Raw genomic sequence first — 20,610 nt, 5'->3', positions numbered from 1 at the left:
TAATCACTAAACCCCCTAACCCTAACCCACTAACCCAAACCACTAAACACCCTAACCCTAACCCACTAACCCTAACCACTAAACCCCCTAACTCTAACCACTAAACCCCCAACCCTAACCCTAACCCTAACCCTAACCACTAAAGCCCCAACACCAACCCTAACCACTAAACCCCCCAAACCTAACCCTAACCATAACCATTAAACCCCTCAACCTTAACCCTAACCACTAAACCCCCCAACCCTAACCCTAACCACTAAACCCCCCAACCCTAACCCACTAACCCTAACCCTAACCACTAAACTCCCCAACCATAACCACTAAATCCCCTTATCCCAACCCACTAACCCTAACCACTAAACCCCCCAACCCTAACCCACTAAACCCCCTAACCCCAACCCCAACCCTAACCACTAAACCCCCTAACCGTAACCCTAACCATTAAACCCCCCAACCCTAACCCACTAAACCCACTAACCCCAACCCCAACCCTAACCACTAAACCCCCCAACCCCAACCCTAACCACTAAACCCCCAACCCCAACACTAACCCTAACCACTAAACCCCCCCAACCCCTACCCTAACCCTAACCCTAATCACTAAACACCCCAACCCTAACCCTAACCACTAAACCCCCCAACCCTAACCACTAAATCCCCAACCCTAACCCTAATCACTAAACCCCCTAACCCTAACCCACTAACCCAAACCACTAAACACCCGAACCCTAACCCACTAACCCTAACCACTAAACCCCCTAACTCTAACCACTAAACCCCCAACCCTAACCCTAACCCTAACCACTAAAGCCCCAACACCAACCCTAACCACTAAACCCCCCAAACCTAACCCTAACCATAACCACTAAACCCCCCAACCTTAACCCTAACCACTAAACCCCCCAACCCTAACCCTAACCACTAAACCCCCCAACCCTAACCCACTAACCCTAACCCTAACCACTAAACTCCCCAACCATAACCACTAAATCCCCTTATCCCAACCCACTAACCCTAACCACTAAACCCCCAACCCTAACCCACTAAACCCCCTAACCCCAACCCCAACCCTAACCACTAAACCCCCTAACCGTAACCCTAACCATTAAACCCCCCAACCCTAACCCACTAAACCCACTAACCCCAACCCCAACCCTAACCACTAAACCCCCCAACCCCAACCCTAACCACTAAACCCCCCAACCCCAACACTAACCCTAACCACTAAACCCCCCCAACCCCTACCCTAACCCTAACCCTAATCACTAAACACCCCAACCCTAACCCTAACCACTAAACCCCCCAACCCTAACCACTAAATCCCCCAACCCTAACCCTAATCACTAAACCCCCTAACCCTAACCCACTAACCCAAACCACTAAACACCCTAACCCTAACCCACTAACCCTAACCACTAAACCCCCTAACTCTAACCACTAAACCCCCAACCCTAACCCTAACCCTAACCACTAAAGCCCCAACACCAACCCTAACCACTAAACCCCCAAACCTAACCCTAACCATAACCACTAAACCCCCCAACCTTAACCCTAACCACTAAACCCCCCAACCCTAACCCTAACCACTAAACCCCCCAACCCTAACCCACTAACCCTAACCACTAAACTCCCCAACCATAACCACTAAATCCCCTTATCCCAACCCACTAACCCTAACCACTAAACCCCCCAACCGTAACCCTAACCATTAAACCCCCCAACCCTAACCCACTAAACCCACTAACCCCCAACCTCAAACCTAACCACTAAAACCCCAAACCCCAACCCTAACTCTAACCACTAAACCCCCCAACCCCATCCCTAACCCTAACCACTAAACCCCCTAACCCCAACCCCAACCCACCGACCCTAACCCTACCTACTAAACCCCCCAACACTAACCATAACCACTAAACCTCCCAACCCTAACCCACTAACCCTAACCACTAAACCCCCCAACCCTAACCCTAACCACTAAACCCCCCAACCCTAACCCACTAACCCTAACCACTAAACCCCCTAACCCTAACCACTAAACCCCCCAACCCTAACCCTAACCCTAACAACTAAACCCCACAACCCCAACCCTAACCACTAAACCCCCAAACCCCAACCCTAACCCTAACCACTAAACCCCCCAACCCTAACCCACTAAACCTAACCCTAACCACTAACCCCCCCAACCCTAACCCTAACCCTAACCACTAAACCCCCCAACCCTAAAACTATTTCTGTTACGGCTGAACCACATTCCCCTAGACCCCAAGTACTTGCTGGAGATCCATTGACCACAGAGTTAGCGCCAGGGGGGGTTGATATCTGGAAGCAAACACAGGCGAGGTCTGCTCTTGTTTATAGTCCTAAGAAGTCTTTATACAGTAATTAGGTCCTACAATGTAGTAATACTATCACCTCTTTATGTGACTCTGGCCAGGAGGACCCCGGAGTTGGAGGGGAGCGGGAACCGTGGGGGGGCTGCCCTTGGGAACCGTGGGGGGGCTGCCCTTGGGAACCGTGGGGGGCTGCGGTTCCCGAGGGGGGGATGAACATATGATGAGTGGCGACAAAATGGAATGTTCCCTGATTACGCCCTTGTCTGACCCCCCCTGGGGGGACCCGCGGTGCTGCCGCTCCCGTCCTCCCGCTGCTACTCTCTTCGGGGACTCCGCCTCTTGGTCAAGGTAAGAGTAGAACAGTGGGATTAGCCCCAGCTGAGGTGCACCCTTTAGTCCTTTCTTCCATCCCAGTGATTGACCTACCTGTCAGGAAGCCTATATCCACTTGTTTTGAACCAATTAGGCACCCAAATTCTATCAGGAAAGTTTGGGATTGGGAACTTACAATTAGAAAACCAATTGTTATAATTGGAGATTCGAATATCTCACGGATACCTAGGTTTGTTGACCCCAGAGTGCAAGCAGACAGCTTCCCTGGGGCCACATTCCACCATCTAAAAGGAGTAGTAGAAAAATTAGAACAACACCCAACGGTGGAGAAAGTGGTTCTATCGGGGGGTTTAAACAACTGCCTTTTGAAACAGCTGGCGTTGACCTCCTGGAAACAACTACAACAACTGTTGAAAGTGGCGGGAAGTAAATTTCCCAATGCAATACTCTACGTGCCAATTATCAACTACTCAGATAGATTGGAAAAACAGCAACAGATACTCTTGGATCAACTTAATCAGAAAATCCTAGAGCAATGTAACTATTTACCTGAGATTAGCAAATGTAGGTTCCACACACTGCCCGTGACCCAGCACACTGGACATTTGAAACAGCAAATATCATCTTAAACTTTTGGCTGGATAATTTAAGCATGTAAAAGGGAGAGAATGGAAGGAACTTGGCTTACTTACCTGATGGGAGGGGTATTTCTTGGTGCTTGTCTTGGGTTGAACGTATTTTATTTGTTGTTAGGTTCACCTTATTGAACCTAACCACCACCCACCTCACTAACCCTAACCCAAACCTTAACCCTAACCCAAACCTTAACCCTAACCCAAACCTTAACCCTAACCCAAACCTTAACCCTAACCCAAACCTTAACCCGAACCCTAACCCACTAACCCTAACCCAAACCTTAACCCTAACCCAAACCTTAACCCTAACCCAAACCTTAACCCTAACCCTAACCCTAACCCACTAACCCTAACCCAAACCTTAACCCTAACCCAAACCTTAACCCTAACCCAAACCTTAACCCTAACCCTAACCCACTAATCCTAACCCTAACCCACTAATCCTAACCCACTAATCCTAACCCTAACCCACTAATCCTAACCCACGAATCCTAACCCTAACCCACGAATCCTAACCCTAACCCACGAATCCTAACCCACGAATCCTAACCCTAACCCACGAATCCTAACCCACGAATCCTAATCCTAACCCACGAATCCTAACCCTAACCCACGAATCCTAACCCTAACCCACGAATCCTAACCCACGAATCCTAACCCTAACCCACGAATCCTAACCCACGAATCCTAACCCTAACCCACGAATCCTAACCCACGAATCCTAACCCTAACCCACGAATCCTAACCCACGAATCCTAACCCTAACCCACGAATCCTAACCCATGAATCCTAACCCTAACCCACTATTCCTACAGCTAACCCAATCTGTTTCCAGTTAAATAATCCCTATGGAGAAATTAGAGGAACTCTCAGAAACAATTCTTTCAAAAGTTGGCCAGCTGAGGAAAATGGTTATTAAAAGCACCACACATGTCCATGTGGGGGAGATAAAGAGAGACAAAGCGACAGAGTAAAGAGAGGTAGACAGACAGACAGACAGACAGACAGACAGACAGACAGACAGACAGACAGACAGACAGACAGACAGACAGACAGACAGACAGACAGACAGACAGACAGACAGACAGACAGACAGACAGACAGACAGACAGACAGACAGACAGATGAGAGGTTAAGGTAGACAGACAGACAGACAGACAGACAGACAGACAGACAGACAGACAGACAGACAGACAGACAGACAGACAGACAGACAGACAGACAGACAGACAGACAAAAGGTAGACAATGTGTACATGTCAACAGGTGTATCCATTACTCCATACACATTACACACCATGCATACTATGTAGACACGCAACACAAGACTGTGTGTGTGTGTGTGTGTATGTGTGTGTGTGTGTGGGGGGGGGGGGGGCAAAGAGATAAAGACTATCTTCTGTGAGAACATCAGACTGTAGAATTTACTTCATTACCTCGGCAGAACTTGATGTGCAGCAGCTTTCATTTGGTCAAAGAGTTTGTCTTGTCTGGTGGTGGAGCTCATTAGAATAATACCCAGCATGCTGTGCAATTTTTTATTTATTTGTACATTTACTTTTATTATACTCTCCTCCTCTCTCTCAATTCAGTTCAATTCAATTCAAGGGCTTTATTGGCATGGGAAACATGTGTTAACATTGCCAAAGCAAGTGAGGTAGATAATATTTAAAGTGAATATATAAAGTGAAAAACAATCTAAATTAACAGTAAACATTACACATACAGAAGTTTCAAAACAATAAAGACATTACAAATGTCATATTATATATATATATATATATATGGTGTTTTAACAATGTACAAATGGTTAAAGGACACAAGATAAAATAAATAAGCATAAATATGGGTTGTATTTACAATGGTGTTTGTTCTTCACTGGTTGCCCTTTTCTCATGGCAACAGGTCACAAATCTTGCTGCTGTGATGGCACACTGTGGAATTTCACCCAGTAGATATGGAGTTTTTCAAAATTGGATTTGTTTTCGAATTCTTTGTGGATCTGTGTAATCTGAGGGAAATATGTCTCTCTAATATGGTCATACATTGGGCAGGAGGTTAGGAAGTGCAGCCCAGTTTCCACCTCATTTTGTGGGCAGTGAGCACATAGCCTGTCTTCTCTTGAGAGCCATGTCTGCCTACGGCGGCCTTTCTCAATAGCAAGGCTATGCTCACTGAGTCTGTACATAGTCAAAGCTTTCCTTAATTTTGGGTCAGTCACAGTGGTCAGGTATTCTGCCACTGTGTATTCTCTGTGTAGGGCCAAATAGCATTCTAGTTTGCTCTGTTTTTTTGTTTTCTCTTTTTGTTTTCTCATGATTTGGTTGGGTCTAATTGTGCTGCTGTCCTGGGGCTCTGTAGGGTGTGTTTGTGAACAGAGCCCCAGGACCAGCTTGCTTAGGGAACTCTTCTCCAGGTTCATCTCTCTGTAGGTGATGGCTTTGTTATGGAAGGTTTGGGAATCGCTTCCTTTTAGGTGGTTGTAGAATTTAACGGCTCTTTTCTGGATTTTGATAATTAGTGGGTATCGGCCTAATTCTGCTCTGCATGCATTATTTGGTGTTCTACGTTGTACACGGAGGATATTTTTGCAGAATTCTGCGTGCAGAGTCTCAATTTGGTGTTTGTCCCATTTTGTGAAGTCTTGGTTGGTGAGCGGACCCCAGACCTCACAACCATAAAGGGCAATGGGCTCTATAACTGATTCAAGTATTTTTAGCCAAATCCTAATTGGTATGTTGAAATTTATGTTCCTTTTGATGGCATAGAATGCCCTTCTTGCCTTGTCTCTCAGATCGTTCACAGCTTTGTGGAAGTTACCTGTGGCGCTGATGTTTAGGCCAAGGTATGTATAGTTTTTTGTGTGCTCTAGGGCAACAGTGTCTAGATGGAATTTGTATTTGTGGTCCTGGTGACTGGACCTTTTTTGGAACACCATTATTTTGATCTTACTGAGATTTACTGTCAGGGCCCAGGTCTGACAGAATCTGTGCAGAAGATCTAGGTGCTGCTGTAGGCCCTCCTTGGTTGGTGACAGAAGCACCAGATCATCAGCAAACAGCAGACATTTGACTTCGGATTCTAGCAGGGGGAGGCCGGGTGCTGCAGACTTTTCTAGTGCCCGCGCCAATTCGTTGATATATATGTTGAAGAGGGTGGGGCTTAAGCTGCATCCCTGTCTAACCCCACGACCCTGTGTGAAGAAACGTGTGTGTTTTTTGCCAATTTTAACCGCACACCACTTTCCATCACTCTGTCTCTCTGTCTCTCTGTCTCTCTGTCTCTCTGTCTCTCTGTCTCTCTGTCAATTCAATTCAATTCAAGGGCTTTATTGGCATGGGAAACATGTGTTAACATTGCCAAAGCAAGTGAGGTAGATAATATATAAAGTGAATATATAAAGTGAAATAAACAATAAAAATTACAATACAAATTGTAAAGGACACAAGATAAAATAAATAAGCATAGATATGGGTTGTATTTACAATGGTGTTTGTTCTTCACTGGTTGCCCTTTTCTCGTGGCAACAGGTCACAAATCTTGCTGCTGTGATGGAACACTGTGGAATTTCACCCAGTAGATATGGGAGTTTTTCAAAATTGGATTTGTTTTCGAATTCTTTGTGGATCTGTGTAATCTGAGGGAAATATGTCTCTCTAATATGGTCATACATTGGGCAGGAGGTTAGGAAGTGCAGCTCAGTTTCCACCTCATTTTGTGGGCAGTGAGCACATAGCCTGCTTCTAATCCTTCCTACTGTAGCCTATATGGTTTAGGGTTCTACTCTATGTTGCTGTCATGTATGTACCATTCATCACCATACAAGATGTTCCCTCCCAGGAAAAATAGAAGTTACTTCAGTTAAATAGAAGTTACTCCAATTGAATAGAATTTGAATTGAACAGCTGGAAAGAAAAGTGACCTATCTGAAGCGAGTCGAGTCGACCACGGCCCTTTGTGACATCACACTTTGGTTCGTTATTGCCTCACAATAATGTTGCCAGGGTAACTATTACCACACAATACCGCGTTGCCGGGGGTGAGGGTTCTACGCCCCGACACAGATATCAGTTTACACAGGACAATTATCGCTTGTCAAAGTGTGTGTGTGTGTGTGTATGTGTGTGTGTGTGTGTGTGTGTGTGTGTGTGTGTGTGTGTGTGTGTGTGTGTGTGTGTGTGTGTGTGTGTGAGTGAGTGATTAACGTGGGTCTATCGTTCAGTGAGACCATTGAAGACTATCACTTCATTAAACATTTAAACTCTTCTCTCTCTTTCCACTGTGACCTCCCCTTTTGTGAGTCACTCTTTCCTGTTGCCTGTCTCCCTTGTGCAACACAACATACACTGTACTACCGAGACAGAGACAGATATAGTTTACTGTAGTTTAGACAAGTTAACTGCACCTCCACCTCCTCCTCCATGTACAGTTTGTAATCTAAGGTCTGCGTACAAAGCACAGTAATTATACAATGCAAAAAGTGCCCCTCGCCCACAGAGATATAACAAGCACACAGACAGACATACACGTGCACATACTCATTCATACCACACCACATAGATCTGCCTACTGCCCTGGAGGCAGAGATTAGGTCCAATAGCTGAAACTCTATCCAGAAAACACTCCGAATATCCAGGGATTGAGAAATAATGACCTCACCACTAAAACACCCAGCTAGTCAATAGTAGTCAGGGGAGGTCTGTGTTTAACCCCCTGGTGATGGGCTGGGCTGTGTGTGTGTGTGTGTGTGTGTGTGTGTGTGTGTGTGTGTGTGTGTGTGTGTGTGTGTGTGTGTGTGTGTGTGTGTGTGTGTGTGTGTGTGTGTGTGTGTGTGTGTGTGTGTGTGTGTGTGTGTGTGCAGACAAGAGGTGATGTAATGCGTGTGGTGCCGACCTAAGCTCAATGTTGTTGATAGCAGCAACATCACATCACCATCATCACATCACTAGCATCACATCACTAGCATCACATCACTAGCATCACATCACCAGCATCACATCACTAGTATCACATCACCTGCATCACATCACTAGCATCACATCACCAGCATCACATCACATCACCAGCATCACATCACCAGCATCACATCACATCACTAGCATCACATCACATTTGCCAGCAGCATACCACCCTGCATACCACTGCTGGCTTACTTCTGAAGCTATGCAGGGTTGGTTCTCGTTGGGATCTGCATGGGAGACCAGATGCTGCTGTAAGTGGTGTTGGAGGGCCAGTAGGAGGCACTGTTTCCTCTGGTCTGAAAAAATATCCCAATTCCCCAGGGCAGTGATTGGGGACACTGCCCTTTGTAGGGTGCCGTCTTTCGGATGGGATGCTAAACGGGTGTCCTGGCTCTCTGAGGTCATTAAAGATCCATGGCACTTATCGTAAGAGTAGGGGTGTTAACCCCGGTGTCCTGGCTAAATTCCCAATCTGGCCATCAAACCATCATGGTCACCTAATAACCCCAGTTTACAATTGGCTCATTCATCCCCCTCCTCTCCCCTGTAACTATTCCCCAGGTTGTTGCTGCAAATGAGAACGTGTTCTCAGTCAACTTACCTGGTAAAATAACAGATAAATCCAATTTTAAAAACAGCATAACATTACTAGCGAGAGAGAACATCAGACAGTAGAATTTACTTAATTAATAACTTTGTTAAGGGTGATAACTGTGGCTCTGAGAGAAGGAGAGACAAAATGAGAGGTGACAAAAAATGTTTTATGAAAGAAAAATAGGGAGACATTTCTGTGCCATTGAGCGAAGTCTGTGTGTGTGTGTGTGTGTGTGTGTGTGTGTGTGTGTGTGTGTGTGTGTGTGTGTGTGTGTGTGTGTGTGTGTGTGTGTGTGTGTGTGTGTGTGTGAGTGTATTTTAAAGAACATTCCCTCTGAGTCTCTCCTCTCTGAATAAGGCGTTTTGTTCCTGTGTAACATCTACATAAATCTGGACTCAAACTGGCAACCAAGCAACCACACGCACTCTCTCTCACACACACACACACACACACACACACACACACACACACACACACACACACACACACACACATCACACACACATTCAATTTCTTTCCCCAAAAAATATAACACTAATTAAATAACAGAAGAATATCTTCAATGTTGGAGAGTCAAAGCATTCAAAATACAGAACCACTGGGGAAGCCAAGACAGAAAATAAAATCCCTTTGGGTTTTGGGTTGTTTGCTCTTTAATTAACCTGTTAGTTCATATGCCTTGACAACGTGATATGTAGGCCTAAAGGCCGAGACAATAAGAAGACACAGTGGCAGAATAAATTCAACCACTCCTTTGTTTTCATCAGAAAACCGGAGAGCAACATCTGTCCGGGGAAGAAAGCATATTGTAACCAACAGTTACATGACTTACAGCATGACCACTTAAACAACTATTGATTTAGAACCATAGTTACTGTAAGTCACAAAGAAAACAGAAGCTGCCTCCAGCAACACTTCAACCTCAACATTTCAACAGCATCAAATCTCCTACAGGGCGGATGAGTATTCAGGCCCCTTCCATTGATGCATATTTTGTTACATTACAGTCTTTATTCTGAAATTGATTTAAAAAAAATGTTTTTCACGACACACCCAATGGTTTTTAGACATATTTTCAAATATATAAAAAAACTAAACAGAAATACCTTATTTACATAAGTATTCAGACTCTTTGCTATGAGACTTGAAATTGAGCTCAGGTGCATCCTGTTTCCATTGATCATCCTTGAGATGTTTCTACAACTTGATTGGAGTCCACCTGTGATAAATTAAACTGATTGGACATGATTTGGAAAGACACACACTATCTGTCTATATAAGGTCCCACAGTTGACAGTGCATGTCAGAGCAAAAATCAAGCCATGAGGTCGAAGGAATTGTCCGTAGAGCTCCCAGACAGGATTGTGTCGAAGCACAGATCTGGGGAAGGGTACCAAAATATGTCTGCTGCATTGAAGGTCCTCAAGAACACAGTGGCCTCCATCATTCTTAAATGGAAGAAGTTTGGACCCACCAAGACTCTTCCTAGTGCTGGGCGCCCGGCGAAACTGAGCAATCGGGGGAGAAGGGCCTTGGTCAGGAAGGTGACCAAGAACCTGATGGTCACTCTAACAGAGCTCCTGAGTTCCTCGATGGAGATGGGAGAACCTTCCAGAAGAACAACCATCTCTGCAGCACTCCACCAATCAGGCTTTCATGGTAGAGTGGCCAGACAGAAGCTACTCCTCGGTAAAAGGCATATGACAGCCCGCTTGGAGTTTGCCAAAAGGCACCTAAAGGACTCTCAGACCATGAGAAACAAGATTCTCTGGACTCTTCTGGAGGAAACCTGGCACCATCCCTACGGTGAGGCAAGGTGGTGACAGCATCATGCTGTGAGGATGTTTTTCAGCGGCAGGGACTGGGAGACTAGTCAGGATCAAAGGAAAGATGAATGGAGCAAAGTACAGAGAGTTTATTGACAAAAAAGTTGTTCCAGAGAGCTCAGGACCTCAGACTGGGGAGAAGGTTCACCTTCCAACAGGACAACAACCTAAGTACACAGCCAAGACAATGCAGGGGTGGCTTGGGGACAAGTCTCTGAACGTCCTTCAGGGGCCAAGCCAGAGCCCAGACTTGAACCCGTTCGAACATCTCTGGAGAAACCTGAAAATAGCTGTGCAGCGACGCTCCCCGTCCAACCTGACAGAGCTTGAGAGGATCTGCAGAGAAGAATGGGATAAACTCCCCAAATACAGGTGTGCCAAGCTTGTAGCCTCATACCCAAGAAGACTTGAGGCTGTAATCACTGCCTACAGTGCTTCAACAAAGTACTGAGTAAAGAGTCTGAATATTTATGTAAATGTGTGTGTGTGTGTGTGTGCGTGCGTGTGTGTGTGTGTCTGTTTGTGTAAGTACAAAAAAACATGTTGACTCACCCTACTTGTACAGAAACGTCAATTTCATCCTCCTCTTTTTCACGTCGCCGAAGTGGTCTGTGACTCGGTCATTCAGCACCTGCTTTTAGTTGTTGTTGTCCTAGGCTACCTGGCTAAAATGCTTAATTACTAGCCTTAATTCCTTTCACGGTAAACTTTAGCTAGTTAACGTTAGTCTTCCACATCTAGCTACATATTGAACTTCCTTTCCGGCCAAGGGCTCAACAACACATGAATTAATGGTTGGATCAGAATTGGCGGTATAATCATTGGCTGAGAAATTAAGTAAAACCACAAGTCCAACATAACGTGATGCAACATTTCAAGTTGTTTCTGTCAATGACCTATTGCTATCGATGTGGTGTGATGTCATGTGATGTGATATGGTGTCATGTGATGTGATGTGGTGTCATGTGATGTCATGTCATGTCATGTGATGTGATGTGATTGGTGTGAAGCCAAAATCCAAACTGACTTCCCTTGACACTTGTTTTTGGTGCACCAGGACCATTCACAGTTGAGCTCACTTATTTGTAGCTCAAAGCTGATTGGCTATTATTTTTTAATACTTTTTTTTAATCAATGGAGGCCAAATGCTTGCAGATTTCCTTTGCATTCAATGCTACGGACGGCAACAATGTCTTTATGACCAGACAGCATCAGATAGATGGGCTACACATACAGAGACAGAGAGGGCTGTTTCGCTCGGATGTTTTCTCCGGTTAGATACATTCAGTCTCTTGTGACGGAAAATTATGAAACAGACAATCAATTATTTTGAATGTTTTTTTCTTGATACATATCAGGGTAATTTAAATTTATTTAAATGATAATAATATTGGGTTAAATGACATTCCTTAGACCTATAATTCATTATTCATTACAGCTAAATGCATGTCAAATCAAATCAAATGTATTTATATAGCCCTTCGTACATCAGCTGATATCTCAAAGTGCTGTACAGAAACCCAGCCTAAAACCCCAAACAGCAAGCAATGCAGGTGTAGAAGCACGGATGAAAAGGATGAAAGAGGATGAAATTGACGTTTCTGTACAAGTAGGGTGAGTCAACATGTTTTTTTCTACTTAATACATGTATGTATTAATTTAAAAGTTTAGTTCCAAAACTACATTAAAAACACACACTTTGAAGCTCATTTCTAAACACCGTAGAAAAACAGCATACTATAATTTCAACTCCCAGAGTGCAATGCTCTGCCCATAGCTGCTGGCTGGCTAGTGGCTGCTTTTAGTTCGCAGAGACTAACGCACAGTTGACTAAATATTGCTAACATAGCTAAAATATAAGTGCCTTTCACGTATTATAATGCTCACATGAATGTCTTGCTGAATATATGTTGATGTCATTGCCACTCAAAAATAATTAGAATTTAGTTGTTAGCAGAATAACGTCACTATGCAAAAAAAACTAAACCAACTAAACCTCCTTTGCACTGCTTTGTAACACCCTTTTTTTAACATGGTTGATTCAGTGGGCTCATCTGCTCTGGAAGCAAAGTACATCTGGAGCCAGTTTTGTCAACAAGCTGCGGCCGTGGAGGTATGATGTTTTCTTTAGAAGAAGCCAAAGCTGTCTGCATTTTCTCTCCTCTCGCTTGCTTCTCAAAAGTGGCTGAGCCGTGTCAGTTGTATGCGCAAGTAGCCTGGCTAGCTCACTACTGCCCCCTAGAGCAGACAAGTAGTCTGGGTAGCTTACTACTGCCCCCTTGAGCAGACAAGTAGTCTGGCTAGCTTACTACTGCCCCCTTGAGCAGACAAGTAGTCTGGCTAGCTTACTACTGCCCCCTTGAGCAGACAAGTAGCGTGGCTAGCTCACTACTGCCCCCTTGAGCAGACAAGTATTCTGGCTAGCTCATTACTGCCCCCTTGAGCAGACAAGTAGTCTGGCTAGCTCACTACTGCCCCCTTGAGAAGACAAGTAGTCTGGCTAGCTCACTACCACCCCCTAGAGAAGATAATTAGTCTGGCTAGCTCACTACTGCCCCCTTGAGAAGACAAGTAGTGTGGCTAGCTCACTACTGCCCCCTTGAGAAGACAAGTAGTTTGGCTAGCTCACTACTGCCCCCTTGAGAAGACAAATAGTCTGGCTAGCTCACTACTGCCCCCTTGAGAAGACAAGTAGTCTGGCTAGCTCACTACCACCCCCTTGAGAAGATAATTAGTCTGGCTAGCTCACTACCAACCCCTTGAGAAGATAATTAGTCTGGCTAGCTCACTACCACCCCCTTGAGAAGATAATTAGTCTGGCTAGCTCACTACCACCCCCTTGAGAAGATCATTAGTCTGGCTAGCTCACTACTGCCCCCTAGAGAAGATAATTAGTCTGGCTAGCTCACTACTGCCCCCTAGAGAAGATTCAGACAAGTTACTAGACAGACTGGATCCTCTCAATCCAAATATGACGTGAGACACATTTTCTAGTACCGAACCGTTTCAGTATCGAGAAAGTACAGATGTTTCACTCTCACACACACACACACACACACACACACACACACACACACACACACACACACACACACACACACACACACACACACACACACACACAGACAGACAGACAGACAGACAGACAGACAGACAGACAGACAGACAGACAGACAGACAGACAGACAGACAGACAGACAGACAGACACAGACACAGACACACACACACACACACACGCGCACACACACAGACACACCCACAAACACGCACGCACACACACACAGACACACCCACAAACACGCTCTCACACACACACAGACACACCCACAGACACACAGACACACGCACAAACACGCACGCACACACACACAGACACACCCACAAACACGCTCTCACACACACACAGACACACCCACAGACACACAGACACACCCACAAACACTCTCTCACACACACACACACACACCCACAAACACGCAGACACACCCACAAACACGCACACACACACAGACACACCCACAAACACTCTCTCACACACACACAGACACACCCACAAACACGCACGCACGCAATCAACCCCCATTGCATATAGTACATTCCCAGACACACACTAACACACAGACAGGTTGGTTTGTGTAAAGCCTCCTGCTCTTCAGGTTGGTCTGGTGTTGTAAAGACACTCAGCTGGTTCTAGAAATATCAACAGCAGGAGGAAGTACCTTTTAAGGTCCACTACACTGTTTCCTCATTCTTAGGAAATTAGGCCTCTCTCTCTCTTTCTCTCTCTCTTTCTTATTTCACAGACAAACAAAGAGAGAGAGAGAAAACAGGTGTGAGAAAAAAACAGAGTCTCAAGTTACACATGGAATAAACAAAGTGTACAGTCAATAACACAATAGAAAAAGATTTAAAGTCTATATACAGTGTGTGCAAATGGCATAAGGAGGTATTGCAATAAATAGGCCATAATAGCAAAGTAATTATAATATAGAAGATTAACACTAGAGTGATAGATGAGCAGATGATGATGAGCAGATGATGGTGTGTAAGTAGAGATACTGGTGTGCAAAAGAACAGAAAAGTAAATAAGAACAAAATGGGGATGAGGTAGGTAGATTGGATGGGCTATTTACAGATGGACTATGTAGAGCTGCAGCGATCGGTTAGCTGCACAGATAGTTGATGTTTAAAGTTAGTGAGGGAAATGTAAATCTCCAGCTTCAGCGTTTTTTGCAATTCGTTCCAGTCACTGGCAGCAGAGAACTGGAAGGAAAGGCGGCCAAAGGAGGTGTTGGCTTTGGGGATGACCAGTGAGATATACCTGCTGGAGCGCGTGCTACGGGTGGGTGTTGTCGTGTCTTTACTATCATTAACTGAAGACTTATATTTTTTATCAAAGATTCTCTGTAATTAAGTATTACGCGATTAGACTGATTAATCATGTAACCATAATTACTAGGAAGTCAGGGCACCAAGGACTCACTCATTCATCTTATACAACAATTAGATGTAAACCTCATATCTGAGGCTATTATATAAACAGCGTTATAGTAAAGTGGCCACACCATCTCCCATGAGCTTCCCCAAGTTGTACCAAACGAACCAGTTTGTAGCTGGATTCTTCACCGATCTTTTATACTTTCTCAGGAACAAGACATTTGTTTGTACCTCAAGTTCTGTGAGGTGGAAGAAATTCCTTTGTCCTCTATGAAAATGTAATCTGCCTCTTATACTATGTGGCCATGTGGCAGGGTCTTCTCAGGAATTTACGACGTCTCTCTGACCACAGCAACCTAGTTGAAGGAGGCAAGGGGGAGGTGGAGAGAGGGGGATGGGCTTGCTATACCCAAAGAGGCCAACGTCATGACAGTGTTGTTATCGTGACTAGTGAGCTGAGATAAGGCAGAGCTTTACCTAGCATAGACTTGTAGATGACCTGGAGCCAATGGGTCTGGCAACGAATACGTAGCGGGGGCCAGCCGACTAGAGCAGACAGGTCGCAGTAGTGTGCCAATTTTTGTGCCAAAAATGCTAAAACGTTAGCATTTGAAACAGTGGCCAACCAAACCAAAGCATGGGTTGCTGTCAAACCTCATCAATAGACTGCTGACAGGGTAAGGATCCCAATGTGATTTTGTATTTATAACAATCCTTTATCATTGATCGGGATTCTTCAAACTTGTTTCATTTAATAGATTGAACATCACCACCTAGTGGTCAGAACCTGGTATTACCAGAATGTAGGATGGGACATTACCCTACCAAGTTAAAGGACACAGGGGAAAAACATCACGAAATTACATGTTTCTTAATTTCTTTTTAACTTTTTAGATTGTGTGTGTAATGTTTTGTATTGTTCGGTATTACTGTGCTGTTAGAACATAGAAACACAAGCATTTCACTGCACCTGTGATATCATCTGCAAATCTATTAAACCTGACCAATAAAAAATGTTCCATTTGATTTGACAAAATATGAAGAAACAATACTCCAAGCTGCAGCTCCATACAACTTGTCAGACAGAGAGAACTGGTTCTGTATACTGGTTGTTGGGGGGGGGGGGGGTATGTAGGGTTAGCTTTTGACTATTCTTCATGTCTAACTCATTGTTAGAAACAAGTTTGGTCCAAATCGGACGTTAGGTACTATGTTTATTGAAATACTATATGAATCCTAATAGGCCTAAATTTAACATTGCCCATTGGGTATAATCAATTTGCTTGAATTTCTCAGAGATCATATTATATTTCCCCAAAATAATGTTGCAGGAATGCTAATCTTATCTGTTTCTAATGAAATAACTTCAGAGCTGAGATGAGCTTCTGAGATGATGGGTGTCGTGGCTTGCTGAATTTGCATGGAACAACCCACCCAGAGTTTTTTTTTTTTTAAGAACAATGCCGGCTTACCAGAACGACAAAAAGGCCTCGTGCGAGGACGGGAAGCTATGATTAAAGAGAAAATATAAAATACAAATATATTCCCATGTCCTACACTAAACCACCCAGAGCTTTTTGGTAACATTCCCATGGCCTATACTAACTAAATACAACTCATGTTTGAGCTAGTCATAAACCAAGTTCTACTCATTAACATGGAACTTCTAATGGCCCTCCTAGCAAAACATAGGGAAATGTTGTTCTGTTAAGTTAGTGTATATAGACTCCCGAGGGAGTCCTTAACCACTCCTATTTTTCCACTGGTTATAATAGCTGGACCTCCCAGCTGACAGGCAGACAGACAGGCAGACAGGCAAACAGACAGACAGGCAGGAAGGCAGCCAGACAGCCAGACAGACAGACAGACAGACAGACAGGCAAAGAGACAACAGACAGACAGACAGACAATCATACGCCTTAGCGTATAGAAATCTACAGTGAAAGATCTGACAGTACCAGAAGGGTTGCAGCCTGTCTCCACTCATCGACTACAACCCCCCCCTCCCCCCCACCATCCACACAAGAGTTCCTCGCTTGCTTTGTTCATTTTCTCCGTAGTCATGACAGAGTTCTCTGCATCAAATGAACCTCACCCACACACACTAACAAAAAACACGGCTTTAATCACTCAATCCATTTTGCTCCACGGTGTATCGGAGACAGTGGGTAAAGCAAGGGAAATACACTGCCCACCTCTCTCTTCTCTATAAACACTGACCTCAACTACACAACTGAAACCAGAAGCGTTTGTAAACTGGAGCGCATCTCAGAGAGGTGTGGTGTTGCATTGTGAAACCCTCTTGGTTTGGTTAGTAAAGAGCCAGGCATCAACAGATGCAGCAGGACACTCTGGCTAGCCAGGAGGATGACGGTATGGAGTCGCACGCACGCATGCACACACACACACACACACACACACACACACACACACACAATGAGAGAAGCAGAGAGAAAGAGGCAGCTTTAGAGGTAGAGCAAAAACAGGAAATGGGGGATTGTGGGTAATCTCTGTGCCGCTGACGTGACCAAGCGAACTGATCAACAAACAGAAGAGAGGATTAACCCACTGTGTGTGTGTGTATGTGTATATGTGAGTGTGTGTGTGTGTATATGTGAGTGTGTGTGTGTGTATATGTGAGTGTGTGTGTGTGTGTATATGTGAGTGTGTGTGTGTGTGGTTCATGCTTCAGTCCTGACTTACCACCCTAGAGACAGTCAGATGAGATGGTGATAACCTACACACTACAGCTGTGCTAACATGCAGCGTGCATTCAATACCATGACCAACACTTGGCTCTCTGATGTGTATCGACATCCCTAACGACAAAGCAGAAACACAGAGAAGGTGACATCACAGGTCACTCTAGCCACGCCCAGTTAACCTCTGCTACACACATTCCAAGGAAAACGTATCTCACCCATGCAGACCTACCTTTAGGTGTATCGTTGTTCTGGTGTTGTCCATGTTTGGTTCCGTTTCCCTCTTTAGTTCCGATCCCACCCCCCGTCCGGTTCTGTCCATTAGTGACATTCTTCTTTCTCTTGCTTCCTTTCAACCAGCTGAAGGTCTGACCCAGGGAACCTCCGGTCTTCTTCTGACCACGTTGGGCCTTGCCTTCCCGGGCTAGGATTTCAGAGATGTCCCTGGGAACCAGCTCACCCACGGAGGTCCGGCGGGACATTACTCCCGAGGTCCTCTTTAGGGGTTTAAGGGATGGCCTCTCTGTCTTTATGTCCTTCTCTCTTTCTGTTTTTCCTCTCCTTTCCTCTTCTGAGGGGTCAGGGGTCAAGTTGGCTCCTCTCAACTTCTCTTTCAACCATCCTTCTGTCGTTTTCTTCTTCTTCTTCTTCTCTTCTTCTTCTCTTCTTCTCTTCTTCTTCTCTTCTTCTTCTTCCTCTTCTTCTTCTTCTTCTTCTTCTCTTCTTCTTCTTCTTCTTCTTCTTCTTCTTCTTCTTCTTCTTCTTCTTCTTCTCTTCTTCTTCTTCTTCTCTTCTTCTCTTCTTCTTCTTCTTCTTCTTCTTCTTCTTCTTCTTCTTCTTCTTCTTCTTCTTCTTCTTCTTCTTCTCTCTATTTCTATATATTTCACTGGGTCACCACCTGCTATAATAAGCAGAGGGCCACAGGGTCAGAAAGACAGAAGGAGAGAAGGAGGAAAAAAAGGGTCAGAAATCAAATCAAATGTTGATTGTCACATGCTTCGTAAACCACCGGTGTAGAGTAAGATTGAAATGCTTCCTTCACAAGTCCTTTTCCAACCATACAGAGTTAAAGAGGTCGGGAGGAAAGAGAGAGAAAGGAAAGGGGACAAGGACAGACACAGAGATATTCACAGCGGAACGGTAATGCATGAAAAGCTCCAGCTCACAGTTATAACAAGAACTTTCCCACACACACAGTCCACCCTTCCTTCTCTCTCTCTCTCTCTCTCTCTCTCTCTCTCTCTCTCTCTCTCTCTCTCTCTCTGTCCCCCTCTCTCTCTCTCTCTCTCTCTCTCTCTCTCTCTCTCTCTCTCTCTCTCTCTCTCTCTGTCCCCCTCTCTCTCTCTCTCTCTCTCTCTCTTCTCTCTCTCTCTCTCTCTCTGTCCCCCTCCTCTCTCTCTCTCTCTCTCTCTCTCTCTCTCTGTCCCTCTCTCTCTCTCTCTCTCTCTGTCCCCCTCTCTCTCTCTCTCTCTCTCTCTCTCTCTCTCTCTCTCTCTCTGTCCCTCTCTCTCTCTCTCTCTCTCTCTCTCTCTCTCTCTCTCTCTCTCTCTCTCTCTCTCTCTCTCTCTCTCGCTCTCTCTCGCTCTCTCTCTCTCTCCATTATTTTATTTGTGCGTGTGGAGAGAGGGAACACAGGGGAGGAGAGAAGAACCAGTACAGTGTGTGATCACATGTGGTTCACATCAGGATTAAAAAAAAGAAGTTTTCAGTAAGGAGGGGGATAAAGAGAAATGGGGTGTGTAAAAGAGAGAGAGACATATAAAAGAGAAAGAAGGATGTGTAAAAGAGAGAGAGAGAAAGAAAGGGAGGGAGAGAGAGAGATGGGAAAAATGTGGGTACTTCCCCTGTCAACACCATCCTGTTCTGAGTAGTACCCACAATCCCCAGCCAACACCATCCTGTTCGGGGTAGTACCCACAATCCCCAGCCAACACCACCCTGTTCTGAGTAGTACCTACAATCCCCTGCCAACACCATCCTGTTCTGAGTAGTACCCACAATCCCCTGCTAACACCATCCTGTTCTGAGTAGTACCCACAATCCCCAGCCAACACCACCCTTTTCTGAGTAGTACCCACAATCCCCAGCCAACACCACCCTGTTCTGAGTAGTACCCACAATCCCCAGCCAACACCACCCTGTTCTGAGTAGTACCCACAATCCCCAGCCAACACCACCCTGTTCTGAGTAGTACCCACATTCCCCAGCCAACACCACCCTGTTCTGAGTAGTACCCACAATCCCCAGCCAAAACCACCCTGTTCTGAGTTGTACCCACAATCCCCAGCCAACACCACCCTGTTCTGAGTAGTACCCACAATCCCCTGCCAACACCACCCTGTTCTGAGTAGTACCCACAATCCCCAGCCAACACCACCCTGTTCTGAGTACTACCCACATTCCCCAGCCAGCACCACCCTGTTCTGAGTACTACCCACATTCCCCAGCCAACACCACCCTGTTCTGAGTACTACCCACATTCCCCAGCCAACACCACCCTGTTCTGAGTACTACCCACATTCCCCAGCCAAAACCACCCTGTTCTGAGTACTACACACAATCCCCAGCCAACACCACCCTGTTCTGAGTAGTGCCCACATTCAGAAGGTAACTTCTACCTCAGTCCTCTCCTTCTACTGCTGGGAAACATCCACACACACTACAGTATTCAGAAGGTAACTTCCACCTCAGTCCTCTCCTTCTACTGCTGGGAAACATCCACACACACTACAGTATTCAGAAGGTAACTTCTACCTCAGTCCTCTCCTTCTACTGCTGGGAAACATCC

The 20,610-nt window shown here is 45.2% G+C and overlaps 1 protein-coding gene across 1 annotated transcript in view; it reads right to left on the bottom strand.

Annotated features, from left to right (window-relative positions):
• The window catches only part of LOC109885376 (uncharacterized protein KIAA1522 homolog), a 97,777-nt gene extending 78,702 nt beyond the window's left edge, over positions 1-19,075 (bottom strand). Inside the window, 1 exon segment of the mRNA XM_031795020.1 lies at positions 18,055-19,075. Coding sequence (XP_031650880.1) covers positions 18,055-18,304 — 250 coding nt within the window. The 5' untranslated portion in view covers positions 18,305-19,075.
• Between the last annotated feature and the right edge of the window lie 1,535 nt (positions 19,076-20,610).

Source organism: Oncorhynchus kisutch, linkage group LG17 (assembly GCF_002021735.2).
Source record: "Oncorhynchus kisutch isolate 150728-3 linkage group LG17, Okis_V2, whole genome shotgun sequence".
Lineage (NCBI taxonomy): Eukaryota > Metazoa > Chordata > Actinopteri > Salmoniformes > Salmonidae > Oncorhynchus > Oncorhynchus kisutch.
This window is presented reverse-complemented; position numbering and strand designations above follow the sequence as displayed.